The sequence below is a fragment of the Lygodium microphyllum genome, chromosome 1 (genome assembly GCF_053477565.2).
Source record: "Lygodium microphyllum isolate KBCC chromosome 1, Lygodium_microphyllum_v1.1.10, whole genome shotgun sequence".
Taxonomy (NCBI): Eukaryota; Viridiplantae; Streptophyta; class Polypodiopsida; order Schizaeales; family Lygodiaceae; genus Lygodium; species Lygodium microphyllum.
In genome coordinates this window covers 168,230,214-168,250,809 of record NC_141135.1, presented here as the reverse complement: position 1 = coordinate 168,250,809, position 20,596 = coordinate 168,230,214, and the positions used below count along the sequence as shown (strand labels likewise).

At 39.0% G+C, this 20,596-nt stretch overlaps 1 protein-coding gene across 1 annotated transcript in view; it reads right to left on the bottom strand.

Annotated features, from left to right (window-relative positions):
* Nucleotides 1–7,209: 7,209 nt before the first annotated feature.
* The window catches only part of LOC148041956 (paired amphipathic helix Sin3-like protein), a 28,657-nt gene continuing 15,270 nt past the window's right edge, over nucleotides 7,210–20,596 (bottom strand). The window contains exons 4-7 of the mRNA XM_087699531.1: nucleotides 10,910–10,973; nucleotides 10,267–10,421; nucleotides 10,105–10,162; nucleotides 7,210–7,548 (exon numbers count right to left, since the gene is read on the bottom strand). Coding sequence (XP_087555657.1) covers nucleotides 7,210–7,548; nucleotides 10,105–10,162; nucleotides 10,267–10,421; nucleotides 10,910–10,973 — 616 coding nt within the window. The remainder of the gene's footprint in view (nucleotides 7,549–10,104; nucleotides 10,163–10,266; nucleotides 10,422–10,909; nucleotides 10,974–20,596) is intronic.

Genomic DNA, 20,596 nt, shown 5'->3' with positions numbered 1-20,596 from the left:
CATTCCATCAAGAGGCGAGTACACCCTCTGAACAGCACTACTGTAGCCTCGCATTACATCAGTGTGCTTACTGAAAATCTAGGTCTTTGAATTCCCTTGCATTTGGAACCAAAGGAGACTCTCGAAGTGTATCCCAATTTCTAGGATGATTAACACAAACAGTAAGAAATTGGACTGCTTTTCTCCCATCCTTGCTTCTGACTCTTGCATAAGCAGAACCATCATCAAGCACCTTTGTTTCCATAAGCATACCTATAATATAGGGCTGTCCCAAAATCACTGCCAGATCACATTGACTCTCTAGATCAATAAAGAAGTCGAATGATGATGCATTCCATACTTTTTCACACTATGTCCTCATAACATCACGACAACGTATTCAAGTTCCATGGATTACCACAAGTCATAATGTATGATTGGGATGCCAAGTTTATGAGCAACGTCTAATGGTTAGTTTTCACACCCATGGACACATGTTTGCTTCATCCATTTTATACCACCCATAGAAAGATAGCCAAATCAAAAGGGTAAATAAATGACTTAAGATGTATCTACAACACTTTTTCGATGATGTATAAGATATTAGGGATATGTGGTTGCAGTTGGCTAAATTTTCATATAACAACTCCATCCACTCTAACATCGAGGTTTCTCCTTATGAGGAATTATACAAGTATAAGGTTCCCCTTCCTATAGTCTTGTTTGATGATAAGATCAACCAGTAGAGTAAAGTTGAGCTAGGACCTACTTCGCTAATACAAAGTGAGTTTTCAAAAGACACAATACCATATGAACCTTTTTTCCCAATAAGGAAAAAGGGTATTTGGAATTCCAAGCGGGAGAGTTGATTCTCTTGAAAGTGCTTAAGTCCCCTTACTCCACCACTACAAGAGAAAGGCCCTATAGACGTGCACTGTACACACAAAATAGTGGGCACCTTTATCAGTGTATCTACGTCTATATACCCGCATTTTTAAACGCGCTTATAGATGCGAAAATAAACACACATATTTTTTATTTCTCATAAAGTCCCTAAATATGACCAAACATCTTAACAACTAGTATTTTTTTGAATACATTACCAACTTTACTTCTTTCTAAGTATTACAAATATACATCCAATCATTCAAAGCTAATTATATATGCTACAATAAATGATCAATCTCATCTTCAATGAGATCGGCCCTTGCTAGACTATCTACCTCTAGGTCTATGTTACCAATAGGCAATGAAACAAATAAATCTATCCCAATGTTAGATGTATTGCTATGCTCAATTTCTTCATCATCATCTGCAACCATATTGTTATCCTCTTCTGCACTTCCTTGAACATCCTCGCAGGGATCATCTTGCACTACATCATGTATATCATCGATCATGGCATCATCATGTGCATCATCATTGATTGTTGGATTGTCATCAACTATCTCTATGTTGGTAGCATTGCCATATATTGGTTTTGAACGATTAGATATGGGGATGACGTGCCACCATCGGTTATTGTTTACCATTGGGTGATACACATCCTGCATTTTTTTTAAAAAAAGCAAGCAACTTAGATATTTATTGTATTTTGAGAATGTATCAAGAAGTAATATATATGAAAATAAATAGCTTCTAATATACCTGCTCACATTGTTGAGGTAGTATGAATGTGTCATTCTTGCCTTGATGAAATTTTGTAGAGTCAATCACTACAAAACCACTTGGATGACGTCTAATTGTGCAATGCTCACCCGTTGTTACTACTTCTTTAAACCACTTCACATCTAGTACATATATAAAAAATCGCCTAAAGTTAAGCTTCAAAATATCTTGGATCAAGCCACAATAACCTTCCATGGTGCCATTGGTATCCTGGAAGTTTGCAAGGATATCACAATCCTGGGTATTTCTCTTATCATCTATACGTTGAGTTTGAAAATATTTGCCTTCATACCAAATAGCATTGAACAATGTGCACTAGTAGTACATTGTTGAGATCATATTAATGATTTAGTTAAAGATGAAACATGTAAAATTATTATATCATATATAACTAAAGATAATTTAATTATAAGTATGTCTCACCTTTGATAAGCAACCTCGTGCGTATTCCCACTCCTCTTGCGATATATCCACCGCCTCCTCTTTTTCCATCTTCTCCATTTTTTCATGTAGCCAATCTATATCAATATGATGTGGAAGCACACTTAAATGTTCTGGATATGGGACATTATGTCCATGTCTAGCACGAAATGCTTGCCTTTTGCTTGCTCTTGCTTCTTTATATAGTGTCACCCATTTGCTCATTACTTCGCTGTTAAGGACACAAAATACATTTAACTTACAAAGTTCCTCTTTCATTAGCACTTTGCTCCTTCATTTTCCTTGAGGTATTATAGAGGTCATCCTCAAATCTTCATTATCTTTCCATAGTTGTGGTAAAGAGGGGTCCACTTTAGTAAGATATTCAGAGATTTATACAAGGGATGATTGCACTAACCAACCCTCAGCCATGCTTCCCTCGGGCCGTACATTTTGCCTTGCAAAATCTTTTAGGGTTTTCATAAAGCGCTCTAGAAAAAACATCCACCTTGCATAAACTACCCCAAAAATTGCGATCTCATCAATTAGATGTACGAGTAAGTGTACTTGAGTAGTCAAAATGGAGCGAGGAAAAGTTTCCTCCACCAAACAAACCACCTCAATGGACAATACTCGAGCCTCTTGCAATGTATTTGGATTGAATTCCTTCAAACACACAAATCTACCAACATGCAATTGAGAACGATGATTAGTTTTGTCCATAAATTCAAGCGGGTTTACTACGTGATGTACGTAATATGTAAACTAAAAAATAAGTATAATGTATACATACCTCACGAGCTTACCTATCTTGTAAATGATATCATGCACATCTTTTGAAATACAATGGGATATGCTAGTAGGAAGGATGAACTGTATGTAAATATTCATACATTGTTAATTAGTCTACATAGTTACTCCACTAATTAATATGTTTATTGCTATGAAAATCCTTACCTGAATTATTTTTTGCCAATCGTGAGACTTCAAACCAGATAGTTTCTCCAGACCTATTTTCTTTTTCTTTATGAAGTCTCCCTTGAGGCATCTCATATATCTTGTGAGAGTTTGAAAGCTACATATCTGCTACTTCACCATCTTTTCTTCGGTCTTCGACAACATCCAAGGTGCACGCGGTAAGTCGATCTTTCCTCTGGGTCCGATGAGTGGCCAAGCTTGTCTCATATGTCCAATGCTACCTAAATCCTCCCTTACATTGACAGAATCACGACCCTCGATTAATTGATCCAATAATGTAGAGGCAACATTCTTGAATATATGCATGGGGTCCGACAAGTGATTGATCTTGAGTTCAGTACAATATGGGAGACAAAAAAATATAGAGAATCTAAGGCACAAACAATATATTATTTCTCGTTCTCATAATGGAGTGTACTTTAAAGACAAAGAAAAGAAGTAAACTAGTTACCGACTCATACCGAGTGGATGATGATTATTGGCATGTGTCCAAGTGTCTCAAGAGATGCACGTAAAACGGAGTATGTGCAATCTTTGTACAATGGAGTTTTCGATGCTATGTGTAGTGGGTCATCTGTCTCTCTAGTGGTGCCCTCCCCCCGAACCTCATGGGAAAATAAATCATGCACCATGTTGTCCAAAATCTCTTCCTCCAAAACTTGATGGGGCATTTGAAGAGGGCTTCTATCGTCGTCATCAGTCTCTACTCTTCTTGAGGACTCTGCCTCCTCACGTCGACGCTTCATAGCCTCTCGACGCCTTGGAGGGACCATTTGAGGATGTGGCACCGCATCGTGCTCAATTTAAAAAATGAGGTTTTGTTTAATGGTGAAGACGCAACGTAGACCAATAATATTTGTGCAAATAAAGCAATAAAAAATATTGGGTCTTTTTCTTGGTCCCACTCTCCGTACATGCTGAGGTGTGACATTGTGATTCGATGTGCTCGAAAAAAACATCAACGACAATGATCACACATACATTTGATTTTCCGTCATAGCCAAGAGTCTCGATTGTGAAGACACAATGTCTCATCCTCACTGGAGGATGTACTGTTTGTTGACTCAGCATGTCCCATACTAGTAGAAGATGACGACATAATTACACCTTAATCATAAGGACATATATGATTTCACTTGGTATATATGTTATATTCCCTAAATATTTTGATACTTACAACATGGAGGCAAACATTTTGATATTAAAAGACTAGGAAAGTCATGTTGATCCAAAAACAACCATAAGCTAGCATTTAATCTGTTTAATTGTAGTTGCGCATATCAGCGTGTGTAATATGTCTTATCTGTGTATATACACGCACAATTATACGCGCTTACAGATGCGCCACATAAATATTAAAAAATTTTAAAAAATTTATGGCTTTCTTTTCAAACCAGTACTTTCCTGCATTTTTTGCGCGTTTTTTTGTAGTTCGAGCTCGACATCACTAATCATGTCTATCTATCACTTCGTGAAGACAATGAGGGAAGGAAATAAGAGTAAAAAGAGGACAGGAGGAAGGAAGAGCCAAAGAGTAAATAACAAGAGCCAAACAGCAAAGAAGAGAAGAAGAATCAAGCAACCTACCAAGGGAAGGGAAAAGGAGGACAAGGAGCGTGCAACCTAGCCACCGCCCGTCGGAACAAACAAAGAAGGTGAGTTCTTATTCTCTCTCTCAATCTTGTTTGCTTTCTCTTTGTCTCTTTGTCTCTCTCTCTCTCTCTCTCTCTCTACATGCTTTAGATGGTCATCTATGGAGTTTTTTTTGCGTGTTTTTTATAACAGTTTCCAAAGTATGGTCTGACTTCGCATTTGTCAGCACGTCTAGATGACAGTGTGGACACATGTATAGATGCAGGTATAGATGCGTTGACAGATGTGGATATAGATGCAGGTATAGACATAGCATGTAATATATTTTATTTGCACAGGGTATTAATGGATATTTGCTTGTGTAGATGTGGAATCATGGATCTTCCAGCACTAATCCTGAGTTGAAACACATGAACAATACCTTAGCAGAGTTTCCTTGAGGTGTTAAAAGTTTTTTTGGAGGTTTTCTGAACAAAGAGCAATTCATGGGGGAGATGACCAGTTATCTTGGTTGCCCTCCCACTACAGAGGAGGTTTTTAGTATCATGTCTGGGACACCTATCACATCTTTGCCTAGTACTGCCACACAAACACCAAACCTTGGTACACCTCTACTAACAGGTACTCCACACACTATGCATACACACAGATCAGTTGATGCATAGGGATCAATTGAAGTACATGGATCGGTCGAAGCACGTGCATCTGCAGAAGCACGTGCATCAAGTGAGGTAGAGGGTAGTGTGTGTCGAGGAAGGAGGGAGAGTCGTGTGGGGAGGACGAGGAGGTCGAGGGCTTTGTGGGGGTTGCCTAGGAGGTGGCTCTCGATCACCCTCATCCGGAAATGAGAGAGGTGAGCCTCCACAAATGTACTACTCTGTCACAGATGTTGGTGTTATCTTGCATAACCCTGAGGGGAGGAAAGTGATAGCCTACTTGAGGAGTGTTGTGCATGCCACATACAAAGATTGTATGATTCCCTTCAAGCACCAAAAAAATGGTTTGTGGCAAGAGGTGCTGCAGAGAGTACATAGAAGGTACCCTAATCCCGAGAGTTCACGATTCTTAGATGATTGGGGACGGTCAAATGTGAGAGACACGCTTCATAACAAGAGGTCTCACCTACGCACGCCTAGGGGTCACTGCGGAGACAAGACCAGGGGTGCCCTGGATATGACCAACCATCCAATTGCCACCGCAAGGAGTGGAAAGAGGCCAAGAAGAGAGCAGCTGAGAAAAGGACAAGTCTCCAGCATGCAAAGGCGCGACGTATCCAGATGGCAGCCATGGGATTGTCGCAATATGAATCAGGTGGCAGGGAGTCATGGGAGGTTGAGTTTATAAGTATTATTTGATTTTTAAAAAATTAAATTTTGTAATTTTTTTCAATTCATTATGTAGTGTGTTCTAATACGTTGTATGTTAAAATTGTTTTATAGTATCATATCGTTGGTAGGATTCCTTCTCCTAGAGAGGTAGGCTACCATCGAGGTCATAACCGGGCATCCACTTGGCAGCATTTCTAGAGAAGGGACTCATCATGGAGGACCAATATAATCGTGCCATGAGGATTCCACAACCAGAAGAGGTATGTTTTATTTTTTACATGAAAAGTATAGGTAGCTCTAATTTATAGTTTGTAATGGTATTTATATACCTTAATCCTTTGTATAGGCGAACCCTGATGCAGTTGAGAATAGCGAAGGGGGGACTAGGAGTAGCAGCGGCAACATCGGTAGTGGTGGTGGTAGCGACGATGATGCCTCTTCTAAGGAGTTGTAGAGGAGCCCCATGCATGCATGCCTCCCCTTGGCTTGTAGTTTTCATTTTTTATATGTATTACTTTCAGCTAGTGCTTGCGACCATGACCATGCTTGAGATCACAAGCACTAGAACTCGTCATGTAAAAACGTTTCATCTATATATATGAAATTTCGTGTTCTACATACATTGTTTTGTTTTCAATACAAAAATCTTCGAAATATGTACGAATATTTCAGCACAGTACGCTCATCATGTGTTATTATCAATATATAGACTTTGGCTCTCCACATTGTTTTGCTTTCAGTATAATAATCTTTCTCTGTTTTCCCTAGGCATACAATTTGATGTTGATGGGGGGGGGGGGGGGGGAAACCAGAGAGTATGTGCAAGCCACATGCTCTCTGGTTTTTTTTTTCATACCTCTGTTTTGCGCATCCATCGGCACGTCTAAATTGCAGGAAAAATGCGCGTCTATTATCGTCAAAAAATTGCAGAGCACCTTTTTAGACATGCAGTTACATGCGTGTATAGATGCAGAATATGAATATATCTACTTTTTTATAAATATGATTATATGTTTACGGAGTGCATCAATAGGCGCGTCTATATGCGCGTGTGGTTTTCCCTATAAGTGCGCTTGTCGACGCGAAATTTTAGACGTGCCAGTAGACGGGGTAATAAACCCACCCGACATTTTTAAACACAGTTTAAATATTTCGTCTAGAAGCGCGTCTATGGAGTCTTTTTGTTGTAGTGCACTCTCAAGGAAGACAACAATAAAAAGCTGGCCCACCATTTCTATATCCCCTACCAAATCTTCAAGAGAGTTGGTGACTTTGCAGCTACTTCCAAACTTTCAGAACCACCTTCCATAAGCTGAATAGAAAGCTTATTGGGATTTGAACTCTGCTCAAATTTGTAGATGTTCTCCTCATATAGTATCACACATGCATTTGCATGATATACCACTTCTATAAAACTTCTAGGAGGACATAAATTTTCATAAGTATATAGTGCAAGCAGCTTATTTGCCATCTCATCACATGCTACAGCTTGGAGCTTCTTAACTAGCTTAAAGATAAGCTTATCCAAAGTAAGAAGGACATATGATTGAGTTCCAATGATTGCTTGAGAATCATCCTCAAACTTTGCATTATTAGCAAACCCATGACTTTATCATAAATATAACTTGACTAAATTTATTGCATGTATAGCCATTCTAGATACAATGTTATCAATGTTGTGTTCATCCTGATGACATGAGATGTCAACTTTGACGAAGCATACCAAGCTTTCAACACACTTCCATTAATCAATTCATGTAGGCCTCATAATAATCATCGCATAATATATCTCGAAACTTTGTTTGTGATTCTCAGAATCTAAGACCAATTAGTAAAAGTATTGTTCTCTAAATCAAATTCCATTCACAGTTCAAACTGAATGAAAAACAAAAAGAGACATACAACAAAAAATAATTTCTAATGGTGTTGACTAATGAGTTCAAATTCCAAGCGAAAAACTCTGCCCTTAGGTTCATAGAGGTGGAGGGGCATCATCACAACATCTACCCTCTCTAAACCTGCACATCCTCCGAATGGGTCATAGCTACCCATCCTCATTACCACGAAGATCGATGGTCAACACAATCTCCTCATCTTCTACATCATCTCCTGCCGCAAATCCATCTCTCATCCTGCAATTGAAATCTGCAATGTCATACCATCAAGGTTTGGTAAGGAATACGTAGCATTGTCATGGACATGTTGCATCAAATAAGGCCCAAACCATCATCTTGAAACCTTGCGGATAGCATTGTTCTGGTTGTCTAGACTGTTGTCATAGACCAATACCCACTCTCCCTCCTTAATCTCTCTAGGTCTCAATCTATGTCTACTATCAAATTGGTCTTTACTACAAATTATAGCCTCTTTGAGTTTCAGAATAGCTCTCTCAATATCTTCAGATCTCCTCTCCAAATGACAAATACAAAGAGCCAGAAGATCCTCTCTAGTCATCTTATTTTTCTACCACAATAAAACACTCCAAGTGAGTGTGCAATTCTCCGTAGACATCACTGGTTTCTGCCCATACATAAACTCAGCTGGCATATATCTTGTAGTCACACTATGGGTAGTGCGATTAGTCCAGAAGGAGTAAAGCAACAACCTAGGCTACTTCTGGACCTATCCATTGCATTCTTTGGCCAAGGCTTTCACAATTGGCGGATGGCCTCTTTCACTCTTCTCGTTACCTTTTGGATTATATGCTAAAGTTAAAGCACGTTTAATGCCAAGGTGAGAGAAAAACTCCCTAGCCTCATGAGCATCCAACTCACCTCTATCTGTTGTAATTTTCCCAATGCTACATATAATATCCTCCAAAAGAGACATACAGACTACTAAAGTAGTCTTTGTCCTCCATGCTCTTCCTTCCACTTGATTTGTGAGATACTCTCATGCCAAAACAATATAATGCATTTGCCACAATCCAACATGCATAGTAATCAAATCAAGAACCCTTTGTAGTGAATACATAGTAGGTAAGTAGGGTGAAGCTCATCCTTATGCCTCACTAAAGAAAACAATTGACAATTAGTGCATGTCTCAACAAACAGTGAGATATCTCTATACATGCCTTTCCACTAGTAATGCTCACTAATCTTCTCATAGGTCACCCAAATAGCTCTATGTCCTGCCCAAAGACTTTCATGAAACTCTTTCATTATTTGCACATGTGAAGCTCTGTCACATACAACTCTCAATGGCTATCCTCCTCGCTTATGTGGATGCTTCCAAAGCAGCCTATTCCGCAAGAAGAAACAATAAGCTTTTCTTCAGATGAAGTTCGCATCAGTCCTTCCATCTTGTCTAGACATGGTACTCAGAAAACAACCAATCAGCAAATACTCTCCTATATACAAAGAATCATCAAAGCTCTCCAAAGCAAATATATGACAAGCATGATTAGCATGCATGGCTAAAACATTAGCCCCATCATCAACTTCATCAATCCAAGATAAATCCATATAATCATACCTTTCTCATGAAAGCATATTGGCTACTAGGTTGACTGTACCTGCTATGTGCCTGAACTCACGATTCATGGATTTTATGTACCCAATCCACCTAAGCATGGCAATGTCTAGAGTTAAACAACTTGTGATCATACCTAGAAGAGGCAAACAATCAGTCTCGACCATCACAACATCACCAATGAAGTACACTTTATCATTCTTGAGCGCCATGACAACTCCCAATGGCTTCCTCTTAATCTGTGGATATCTACGCTACTATTTGTTTAGGACTTTCGCCCCAAACTGAATAGCATACCTATTCCCATTTGCATCATCTTAGTCAACAGCCCATCCAATGCGGATAGGAGTAGTATAAACACTCATAATCTACTTTCCGAAGAGTTAAAGCAGCTCTTAACAATTTCTTGAGCTTGTGCATAACTCTAGTGTGTCTTATATTTCAAGAAAAATGATGCTCTTTTCTTAAGAGCTAGTAGAGATCATCTACAATATAAGAAAAATGACAAATCCAAATAAGATAAAATGCACAAGCTCCAAGAAACATACGAACCTTTGAAGTAGAAGAGTAAGTCTCTGCAATCTTCTCTATGGCATCAGCCTTCATGGGAGAAGGACTCCTTCGAAGTAGAAGAGCAAGTCTTTGCAATCTTCTCTATGGCATCAACCTTCACAGGAGAAGGTCTCTTCCCAGAATAACCACACATTGTCCAACAATCAAAACCTCTGTGGCACCAGAAATAGACGTCAGCCACAATAAAGTCAAATTCACTTCCTCTAGCCTACAAAGAATCTTCTCAACATCTCTGATATGCGTGGCCACAAAGTACTTGCATCCATGATCATCTAAAGTCTCATTTGTCTCTTTCTCCAAACAACCCTTAATAGGATGATCATCAACAAAAGGCATAGTAAGATCTAAAATAAAATCTTGTAAGACGGGCTCATCCCATTCATCATTATGAACAGCCAAATTAGTAGCTCCCTATGGAAGTGTACACATCCATACAAGGCCTAAATGTGTCTTCATTGTAGTCAAATCTCTGCTCTCAAGGGCAAGTTGGAATTGGTAATAGTCAGAATAAAGATCGCCAAGTGAATAGATAGCATGTCTAGAAAAAGCCTCTGCAAACTCATCCACAACAGGTCGTGCACCAACATCCCATATAGTGACCTTATTCACCGGATGTAAGTCATATATGAATCTAATTGTCCCATTCTTCTTGGGAACTATGAACCATCAATTAGAATATGAAGCTCAAGATGGTTCTAGAATTTCCATCTTGATCCGCTCATTCAAATGCTCCACCAATTTAGGCAAGTGAGCCCTTGGCACAGGAATAGGGCGTAGATTCCAAGAGACATGCAGAATGGTAAAAATAACCATAGGCATCACAACCCTAAGATCAACACATCCAAATTCACGCAAAAATAAGTAAAAGCTCTCCCATGTCACCCTTCAAAACATCTCACCTCTGCTAGAAGCAAAAAATCTTTAGTCCCAATCTTTATCTCTTTTAGTGTCTCGGTTGAAAACCTGTGTCCAACACATACAGGATCTTGTAAAGGAGGCTGCATAGCTACTCTTCTAATCATCTCATCACTATCCAAAGGTAGCGGTCATGCAACTGGTCTAACCTTCTTGTCAACTATCTTATATTTTGTCTGTACTCTAGCTTCTTTGCTACAACATGCAAATTTCATCCCTCGTTGTAAATACCCTGCTAAATAGAAATTTTTATATATATAAATAGCACCCAACTCTTTTTTAGAGTACTTTTTACTATGAATTCTTAGCACCAAAATTTTCTTGAAACATGAAATCATCAATTTCGCAATACATCTCCAGAGAATGGACCTGTAAGATATATGACAATTCTAGATTTTTAGTTTTTAGCAATGGTGAAAGCTCCTCCATAGTATCCGAGCATGACATCCCATCATAGAGAACATCTACCCTATCTTCATCCTCTAAAACACTTGCAAACTTCAATTCTTTCTCTTTTCTCTTCAAAGGCTGCCTGGCAACTCTAGGCATGTCCGAAATATGTTGAAAACACAAAGGACTTTCAATAGTCACACCATAAACACCTGAGGAAAAACTGCTACTGTCAAGAGGTGAGAGCTTTCCCTGTCTCGTACCACCATTGTCTCGCAAGACAGTGGTACCTAACAAAAATCCGGCTCTCCTGCTAGAAGAGGGAATCCCTCAAAGAATCCTTATTCTATTGATGGTTTATACAAACTGTCATGAACTAAAAAACCCTCTTTCCATCCTTGCTTCGGATCTGTGCATAGACAGACCCATCATCCAAAACCTTAGTCTCCATCCTAGAGTCAGTAATAAATGGTTGCTCCAAAATAATAGGATACGAACAAGAGTTCTACACAAAGAAATGATAGGTCTCATCCACATCTTCAATATAACAAGCAACATACAAATCTCCTACAGTATTGTTGGCCGCACACATGCACCAACCATGATCCACATCAACTGGTCATCAACCACTATCATACAATCCAAACACTATGACATTAATCTCAAAGCCATGATCCAAAGAGCAACACAAAGGGAGCTTTGTCTCACCAAGCTTGACTACAGTCTCTATAGTTGCACAAGCCTAGTGACTATGAGAAAAATGGCTATGAGGCATCAATCTAGACAAATCATCACTGTTAGCATACTATGTGGGCTGAAGTAAAGGCTAAAGAGTCTTCTTGGACTACGTACATAAAGTTCCATCTATAGACTCCTTAGTAATCTCCTCATCAGAATCAATTTTCTCAATCTACAAGCCATAGAGAATAGCCTCAACAAGTGCTAAAGCCTCTCAATGGATCATATCATGTGTCAATTCTTCAATAATATGTCATTTTCTTTTAATGATATCGAGGATAACATCATGAAATCCCCTTTTGGTGATTCCCAAGACTTATCCAAGAGTGAATTCAATTTTGCAATTAAGAATCCAATTCTCACGGACCTTTTTCAAGTCCGTAGTCATCTCAATGTCAAAAAGTAGCTTGAATCCAGGTTGCTTTTTCTACTTCAGAACCTTTGTCTTTGGGGGTTTTTAATCTTCCTGTACTTTTGCCTTTTGAACATCAGCCATACTCTGCTTTGGTCCTGTAGAAGAAGGCTAAGAAAATGGATTACTCCTCCTAGTCACCCTCTTCGAACCTTCATGCTGATCATGATCTCTTTTTCACTTCTCCTCAACAAGCACTTCAAATCCTTCATGCTGATCATCCCATCTAGTCTCTTTTCTGATCACATCACCTATGGTGGGTGAATGTTTAAATTATGAAGATTTCCCATTTTTCTCTACGTGCAGTGCATAGGACCATAAAGGAGATTTGTCCTTCGACAATTTTTCCAACTGAAGACCATAGGTAGCAGCTTCTCTTGCCACCTCTCATATCACATAAGAAAAGTGTAAAAGAGACTCCTCCAACAATTTTTTCATACCATCCTTACCAAAATTTGGTTTGATTGAGTGTTCTATATCTCCAAAACATATCAACTTGTCTTTCTAGATTACCAACTTTAGTCTTCTTGCCTCTTCAAAATCTTGGCAGTCCTTCCACTCATGATCTGGACTATCACACCACATGCAACAATGGACACAATCATTCTTGGAGGAATTTTTAGAAGTAGAAGAAGTTGGGGCTAAAATTGAAGCTGGACCAAGTGACTGCTACTCCATTCTAGTCATCTTGATTTGTAGGTCTTTTAAGTTTTTTGATATCTCCTCCACCATATCTTCAACAATCGGTTTTGTAGATGGTCTGACAATCACAACAGAAATAGGCATAGGCATAGACAGAGGATGAGAAATAGGAGAAGTAGTGGATGGTGCAACATGAGAAGTAGGAGAGATGGAGGTAGGAGAAAACATCATTGATGGTGATTACATCCCATTCTGCAAGCAAGCCTTCCATCTCCACCTCTCTGTCAATGTAGAAATTGCATCAACAACATCTTGCCAATCCCTCTTCAATCCCATAGCTACGTATGGTCTTCAAAAAACTCTCCCAACTCATCCTAAAGTGCACAATCATCCACGTACAAGAATAACTCCACTTTCTTTGAGTTTAGAGCTCTTTTCTCTACTGCATCCAACTGGTTGTATCACTCTTCAAATTCCCGCAACTCAGAAGCAATAAGTCCTTTGTTGGGCTGATAAGCCCAGTTTCTAAATTTCTTTCACATAGCAATAATATAATCTTTTAGAAAATATTCATTTTTGAGTGCTTTCTTGAAAGCATCCCAGCTAGAGTCACAAAGAAATCTGTCACTCTAACCTACAAAGTACACATGACAAGCCATAACAAATAAATACTCCAATTGGTCAAAACTTCGAAGAAGCGCATATGGCTTTCAAAGGCTTTAATGTAGGCTGAAACATTCTAGTCATCACATAATTTTCATTGACTAACGATAGCCTTGATCGCTTTGGTCACACCATGCATATACTCATGTTCTTGATGCAATACCTATATTTGATCCAATTGCTGTTGATATAACTAATGTTGTTGCTGCATGGATAACTACATCTAGTGATTTTGCATCATAATGGTTGAAGAAAGAGTTTGTAATAATTTCTTCATCTCATCACTCGAAAAGGAAGAAGTAGTCAATGAAGAAGATGGATTATTCAAAGAGTCTCCCATCTTGATGATCAGAAGCGACGCTTTCACGTAGGGTTCACCAGATGTCGCATGAAATACATGCGGGAGTTCTTGAAATTTGCTTGCTACAGGGATGCTTTGTGAGATGGGAGCAAAAAATGATGAAGAGTACTCAACTCAATATAGTTACCCAAAAGAAGAAGTTTAGATAGAAGGAAAATGTGAAAACATACTCATTGATTAAGGGTATAGACAAGATACATGTTGAAAAGCCTCTTGATCAAGGGAAGTTAAAGGATATGATCAAAAGGCATATGAAGAGCTTGAGATGAAATTTGTGACAAAAAATTGTTCATTGATATGATGCCGAGTAGCAAAGACAATAAGGTCGTTGTAGAGAAATTTTCCATGTCTCTTTTAAGCAAGCAAATGATTGATGGCCAATCAAAAGTCAAGGTCGTAGTCTCATTTTGAGAGAGAAGAGAAGGTGGAATGTAAGGATTTGATGAAGAGATCTTCGAAGAGGACGATGAGCTCAAAGCTAATCAATCTCAAGAGCCACTCTCATAAAATTTGATGGCGATAACTTCGAAGAGGGCGAAGAGCTCGAGATCCTCAAGGAGGGCGAGGAGCTCAAAGCTTGAACTCAAGCCACCCCCATGTGACTTAATGGAGATATCTTTGAGGAGGGCGAGGACCAAAAAGCTCAAACTCAAGCCACCCTCATAGAACTTGATGACCCCCCTCATAAAACCTAGCTTACATCTCCTTGTATAGTTTTCTCAACCTCATAGAACTTGATGCCAACAAGTCGCGATGCCAGGGTTCCGTCCTTTGTGGCAAGAACAGATGAGAAGCCTATGTTCTTCTTTGGCGCATTGACATCTTTGACCGCATAATATGGGGCAAGGCAGGGAGGTTTCTAGACAAACCCTACTCTAAGGCTCTTAGCGTGACGGACAAAGGAGGCTTGATCAAGGGCAGGCATGCTGTAGTGAATGATGCTGATGCCTCTGACGGTGGCCATGGCTACGGCCATGGAGGTTTCTGTGAGGGTGCCCATGGGGAAGGAGACCTTTGAATTATTGCAAGAAATCTTGTACTCAAGCCCATTGGCAATACATAAATTTTTCATAATTTTGAGCATTATTGCATGTTGATTATCTTCATCAAAATGATCTTTATTCCTTGACAAGAAGAAGACAGGATGTCGCTCTCGTAAGTCTAAAATAGGTAGTCGAAACTCATTGAGATACTTTGAAAACTTTGAATCCATAGCATCTGCAACTACTTCCAGTTTTTCAGAACCGCCTTCCATAAACTGGATAGAAAGCTGATTGGAATTTGACCTATGCTCAAATCTGTAGATGTTCTCCTCATGCAGTATCACACATGCATTTGCATGATATACCACATCTATAAAACTTCCAAGAGGACGTAAATTTTCATAAGCATATAGTGCAAGTAGCTTTTTTGCCATCTCATTAGATGTTATAGTTTGGAGCTGCTTAACTAGCTTAAAGATAAGCTTATCCCAAGTAAGAAGGACATATGATTGAGTTCCAATGACAATCATCCTCAAACTTCACATTATCAACAAACCCATGACTTTCTGATAAATATAACTTGGCTAAATTTATTGCATGTATAGCCATTCTAGATACAATGTTATCAATGTTGTGTTCATCTCAATAACATCACATGTCAACTTTGACGAAGCATGCCAAACTCTCAACACACTGCTACTAACCAATTCATGTAGGCCTCATAATAATCATTGCATAATCTATCTCGAAACTCTGTTTGTGATTCTCAAAATCCAAGACCAATCAGCAAAAGTATTGTTCTCTAAATCGCATTCCGTTCATAGTTCAAACTGAACAGCAAACAAAAAGACACACACAATGAAAAAAAAAGTATAATGACGTTGACTAATGAGTTCAAATTCCTAGTGGAAAACTCCGCCCTCAGGTTCCCAAAGGTGGTCGTGCAACATCACGACAACGCATCATAAGATGTGTTTTGACATGTGGCATGTCCCATTTGAAGTAACCTATCAAAAGTTATGGCAGATTTATCACAGCACACATGTAGAGGGTAGCATGCTGTCCATAGTCTTCACCCACCCTTCGATTTGTAATGTGGATCAAAGTAGTACTCTACATTCCCACTCCTTAGCCACTCTATCATGTCCCTCGAGTTATCTTTTGTTTTTGACCCGAGTAATTCTCTATATGTATACCTTCTATATCATGTGCATTCAAGGTCTACTTATAAACATCCTTATCTGTGAATTTTGCCTTAATAAAATGTAACCCTTTTCTCTTCAATCTATAAGTAACCCCTTTATATGTAACCCATCTATATGTAAAAATATGTAAAAATCATATTTCTAAAATCCCTTATGTTGAGGCCACATGATACATATATATATATATGACTGACCTCCTCGGGGTTTTGGGGAGAGAAACTCTCAGACAGGGACAGAATGTAGCGAGTAGGATACACATAAACTAGGAGTTAGATATCTAGTCACATTGACTGGGGTATATAAGGCATAAGAGATCCAATTTAGGGCATCTGAGTATAATTATAAACTGTTTCTTCACCTTCCTTTCAACTTCCATGGCTTCCTTTAGCCTCCCCTTTTTTCTATCTTTCTCTCTCCTTTTTTAGGTTTTTCTCCTTCTTCCTCTCTTTCTCTCTCTTCTACTCATTCTCCTCTTGTCTCTCAGCTTCATTCATTACATTGTGACTCCCTTTCCACTACTCAACTCAACAATCATTTTCCTTCTCATTCTAGTATTTACATGCAACTTGTTTACTATTTTTGAGATAGAAAAGAATAATTGCTTCCATAGTCAATCAAAACTTTGAGGACTTACCTAGGCAAGTTGTTGGTATCTAAATGAGTGAATCTTCTAGTTAGCTCTATTATTTTGAATGGATGTGTGAATTTATATTTTCTTTGATCTATTCTTCTAACGTAAGCTTATCTTTATATGGTTGCCTTATAATGTATTTTGAGTTTTATAGGCGAGGGAAATCCATCATTAGGTGTCCACTTTCCCCACACTGGGAACATTCCTTGTTGTCTATCTCTTTGTTCTCTTTGATGATAGTAAAAGATAATCCATTCATCTTCCATTATTCAATAGAATACCATAGCCTAATGAATAAAATAGAGTACGCAACTATCTGAACACTCTTCATAACCTGGAAAGTCATGCATGGTCCACAACAACATGCTCTTTAAAGTGAAATATCTAGAGCACAATGATGCACTCACATCTTGCACATTAATACCTCTCCATAGCATTTCTAGCTCCTCGATCAAAGACTTTAAAGTAAACATCCATGTTTTTTACTTTGTGTTTTTTAGGAATCAAAAGGGACAACATTACATGTCCTTTTATTATTGTCATGGACAGAGGGATATTATAGTTCACCAATACCACTAGCCATACACTATATGAGGTGCTTTTGATACTAAATAGATTTATTCCATCTAATCCTAGACCAAATCTCAAATTTCTAGGCTCTTCTTTGAAAGTAGGCCACAAATTGTCTATGTGTTGCCAAGCTGGTGTGTCTGAAGGAATTCTCCACTTTTCATCACTTGAATGGTGACTAGCATGCCATGACATGAGTCTCGCAATAGATTCACACTTAAACATAAATTGAATACGTGGAATAATAGAAAAATGTTGCAAAACCTTACGAGGCACATCCATTGATTTCATCTCTTGTTTGAAACTTGGTTCACCACAAATAGAACATTGTCGTGCAAATGCATGATCCCCACGAAACAAGATGTAATCATTGACACATGCATGGATTTTAGCGTAATCCAGACCTCTAAGAGATGTCAAAAAACACCTTGCTTGCTCCCTTCTAGTTGGTAATTTATTTCCATTTGAAAGCATTTGTGACAGTAACCTACATATTGTGCAAACAGAGTTAACAAACCATGAATATTGTCTAGAAGCATTTATGAATTAATATCAAATGATACATACTTCAATAATGTATCCAAGCTAGCATTACTCCATCCATAAATGGTTTGTAAGTTCAGTATCTCGAGAGATGCACGTAGAACGGAGTATGTGCAACCTTCGTACAATGGAGTTTTCGATGCTATGTATAGCAGGTCATCTGTCTCTCTAGTGGTGCCCTCCCCCCGAACCTCATGGAAAAATAAATCGTGCACCATGTTGTCCAAAATCTCTTCCTCCAAAACTTGATAGGGAATTTGAAGAGGGCTGCTATCGTCATCATCAGTCTCTACTCTTCTTGAGGACTCTACCTCCTCACGTTGACGCTTCATAGCCTCTCGATGCCCTGGAGGGACCATTTGAGGATGTGGTACCACATCCTACTCAATTAAAAAAAGGAGGTTTTGTTTAATGGTGAAGATGCAACATAGACCAATTAATAATATTTGTGCAAATAAAGCAGTAAAAATTAATGGGTCTTTTTCTTGGTCTCACTCTTTGTACATGCTGAGGTGTGACATTGTGATTCGACGTGCTCGAAAAAAAAAATCCTTGACAATGATCACACATACATTTGATTTTCTGTCGTAGCCAAGTGTCTCGATTGTGAAGACGCAATGTCTCGTCCTCACTGGAGGATGTACTATTTGTTGACTCAGCATGTCCCATACTAGTAGAAGATGATGACATAAATACACCTGAATTATAAGGACATATATGATTTCATTTGGTATATATGTCATATTCCCTAAATATTTTGATACTTACAACATGGAGACAAACATTTTGATATTGAAAGACTAGGAAAGTCATGTTGATCCAAAAACAACCATAAGCTAGCATTTAATAAGTTTAATTGTACTTGGCATCTATTAGCGCGTGTAATATGTTTTATTTGCGCATAAAGACAACCAATTACACGCGCTTATAGATGTGCCACGTGAATATTTAAAAAAATTAAAAAAATTTGTGGCTTTCTTTTCAAACCACTGTTTTCCTACGTTTTTTGTGTGTTTTCTGCAGTTCGAGCTCGACATCACTAATCATGTCTATCTATCACTTCATGAAGACAATGAGGGAAGGAAATAAGAGTAAAAAGAGGACAAGAGGAAGGAAGAGACAGAGAGTAAATAACAGGAGCCAAACAGTAAGGAAGAGAAGAAGAATCAAGTAATCTACCAAGGGAAGGGAGAAGGAGGACAATGAGCTTGCAACCTAGCTGCCATCCATCGGAACAAGCAAAGAAGGTGAGTTCTTCTTCTCTCTCTCAATCTTGTTTGCTTTCTCTTTGTCTGTTTGTCTCTCTTTCTCTCTCTCTCTTTACATGCTTTATACTGTCATCTATGGAGGGTTTTTGCGCGTTTTTTATAACAATTTGCAAAATATGGTCCGACTTTGTGCGTCTGTAGGCGCGTCTAGATGACAATCTAGAGGCATGTTTAGACATGGGTATAGACGCATGTATAGATGCTGATAGAAGTGTGTATAGACGTAGCATGTAATATGTTTTATCTGCATAGGGTAGTAATGGATTTTTGCTTGTGTAAATATGGAATCTTAAATCTTCGAGCACTGATTCTGAGTTGGAACGCATGAACAACACCTTAGCGGAGTTTTCTAGAGGTGTTAGTAGTTTTTTTGGAGGTTTTTCCAACAAGAAGCAATTCATGGGGAAGATGACAAGTTATCTTGGTCGCCCTCCCACTGTAAAGGAGGTTTTTAGTGTCATGTCTGGGACACCTATCACATCTTTGCCTAGCACTGCCGCACAAACACCAACCTTGGTACATCTCTACTAACACGTACTCCACATACTATGCATACACACAGATCAGCTGATGCACAGGAATCAGCTGAAGTACATGGATTGGCCGAAGCACGTGCATCTACAGAAGCATGTGCATCAAGTGAGATAGAGGATAGTGCCAGTCGAGGGAGGAGGGAGAGTCGTGCGAGAGGACAAGGAGGTCGAGGGCTTTGTGGGGGTTCCCTGGGAGGTGGCTCTTGATCACCCTCACTGGAAAATGAGGGAGGTGAGCCTCCACAAATGTACTACTATGTCACAGATGTTGGTGGTATCTTGCATAACCCTCAAGGGAGGGAAGTGATAGCGTACTTGAGGAGTGTTGTGTATGCCACATACAAAGATTGTATGATTCCCTTCAAGAACCAAAAAAATGGTTTGTGGCAAGAGGTGCTATGGGCAGTACATAGAAGGTACCCTAATCCCGAGACTTGACGATTCTCAGATGATTGGGGATGGTCAAAGGTGAGAGACACGCTTCATAAGAAGAGGTCTCAGCTTATGACGCGCGCTAAGGAGTGACTGCGCAGACAAGAGTACGGACGCCCTAGATATGGCCAACCACCCAATTGCCACCGCAGGGAGTGGAAAGAGGCCAAGAAGAAAGCAATTGAGAAAAGGACAAGTCGCCAGCATGCAGAGGCACGACGTATCCAAATGGCAACCATGAAATCATCGCATTATGGATCGGATGGCAGGGAGTAATGGGAGGCTAAGTTTGTAAGTATT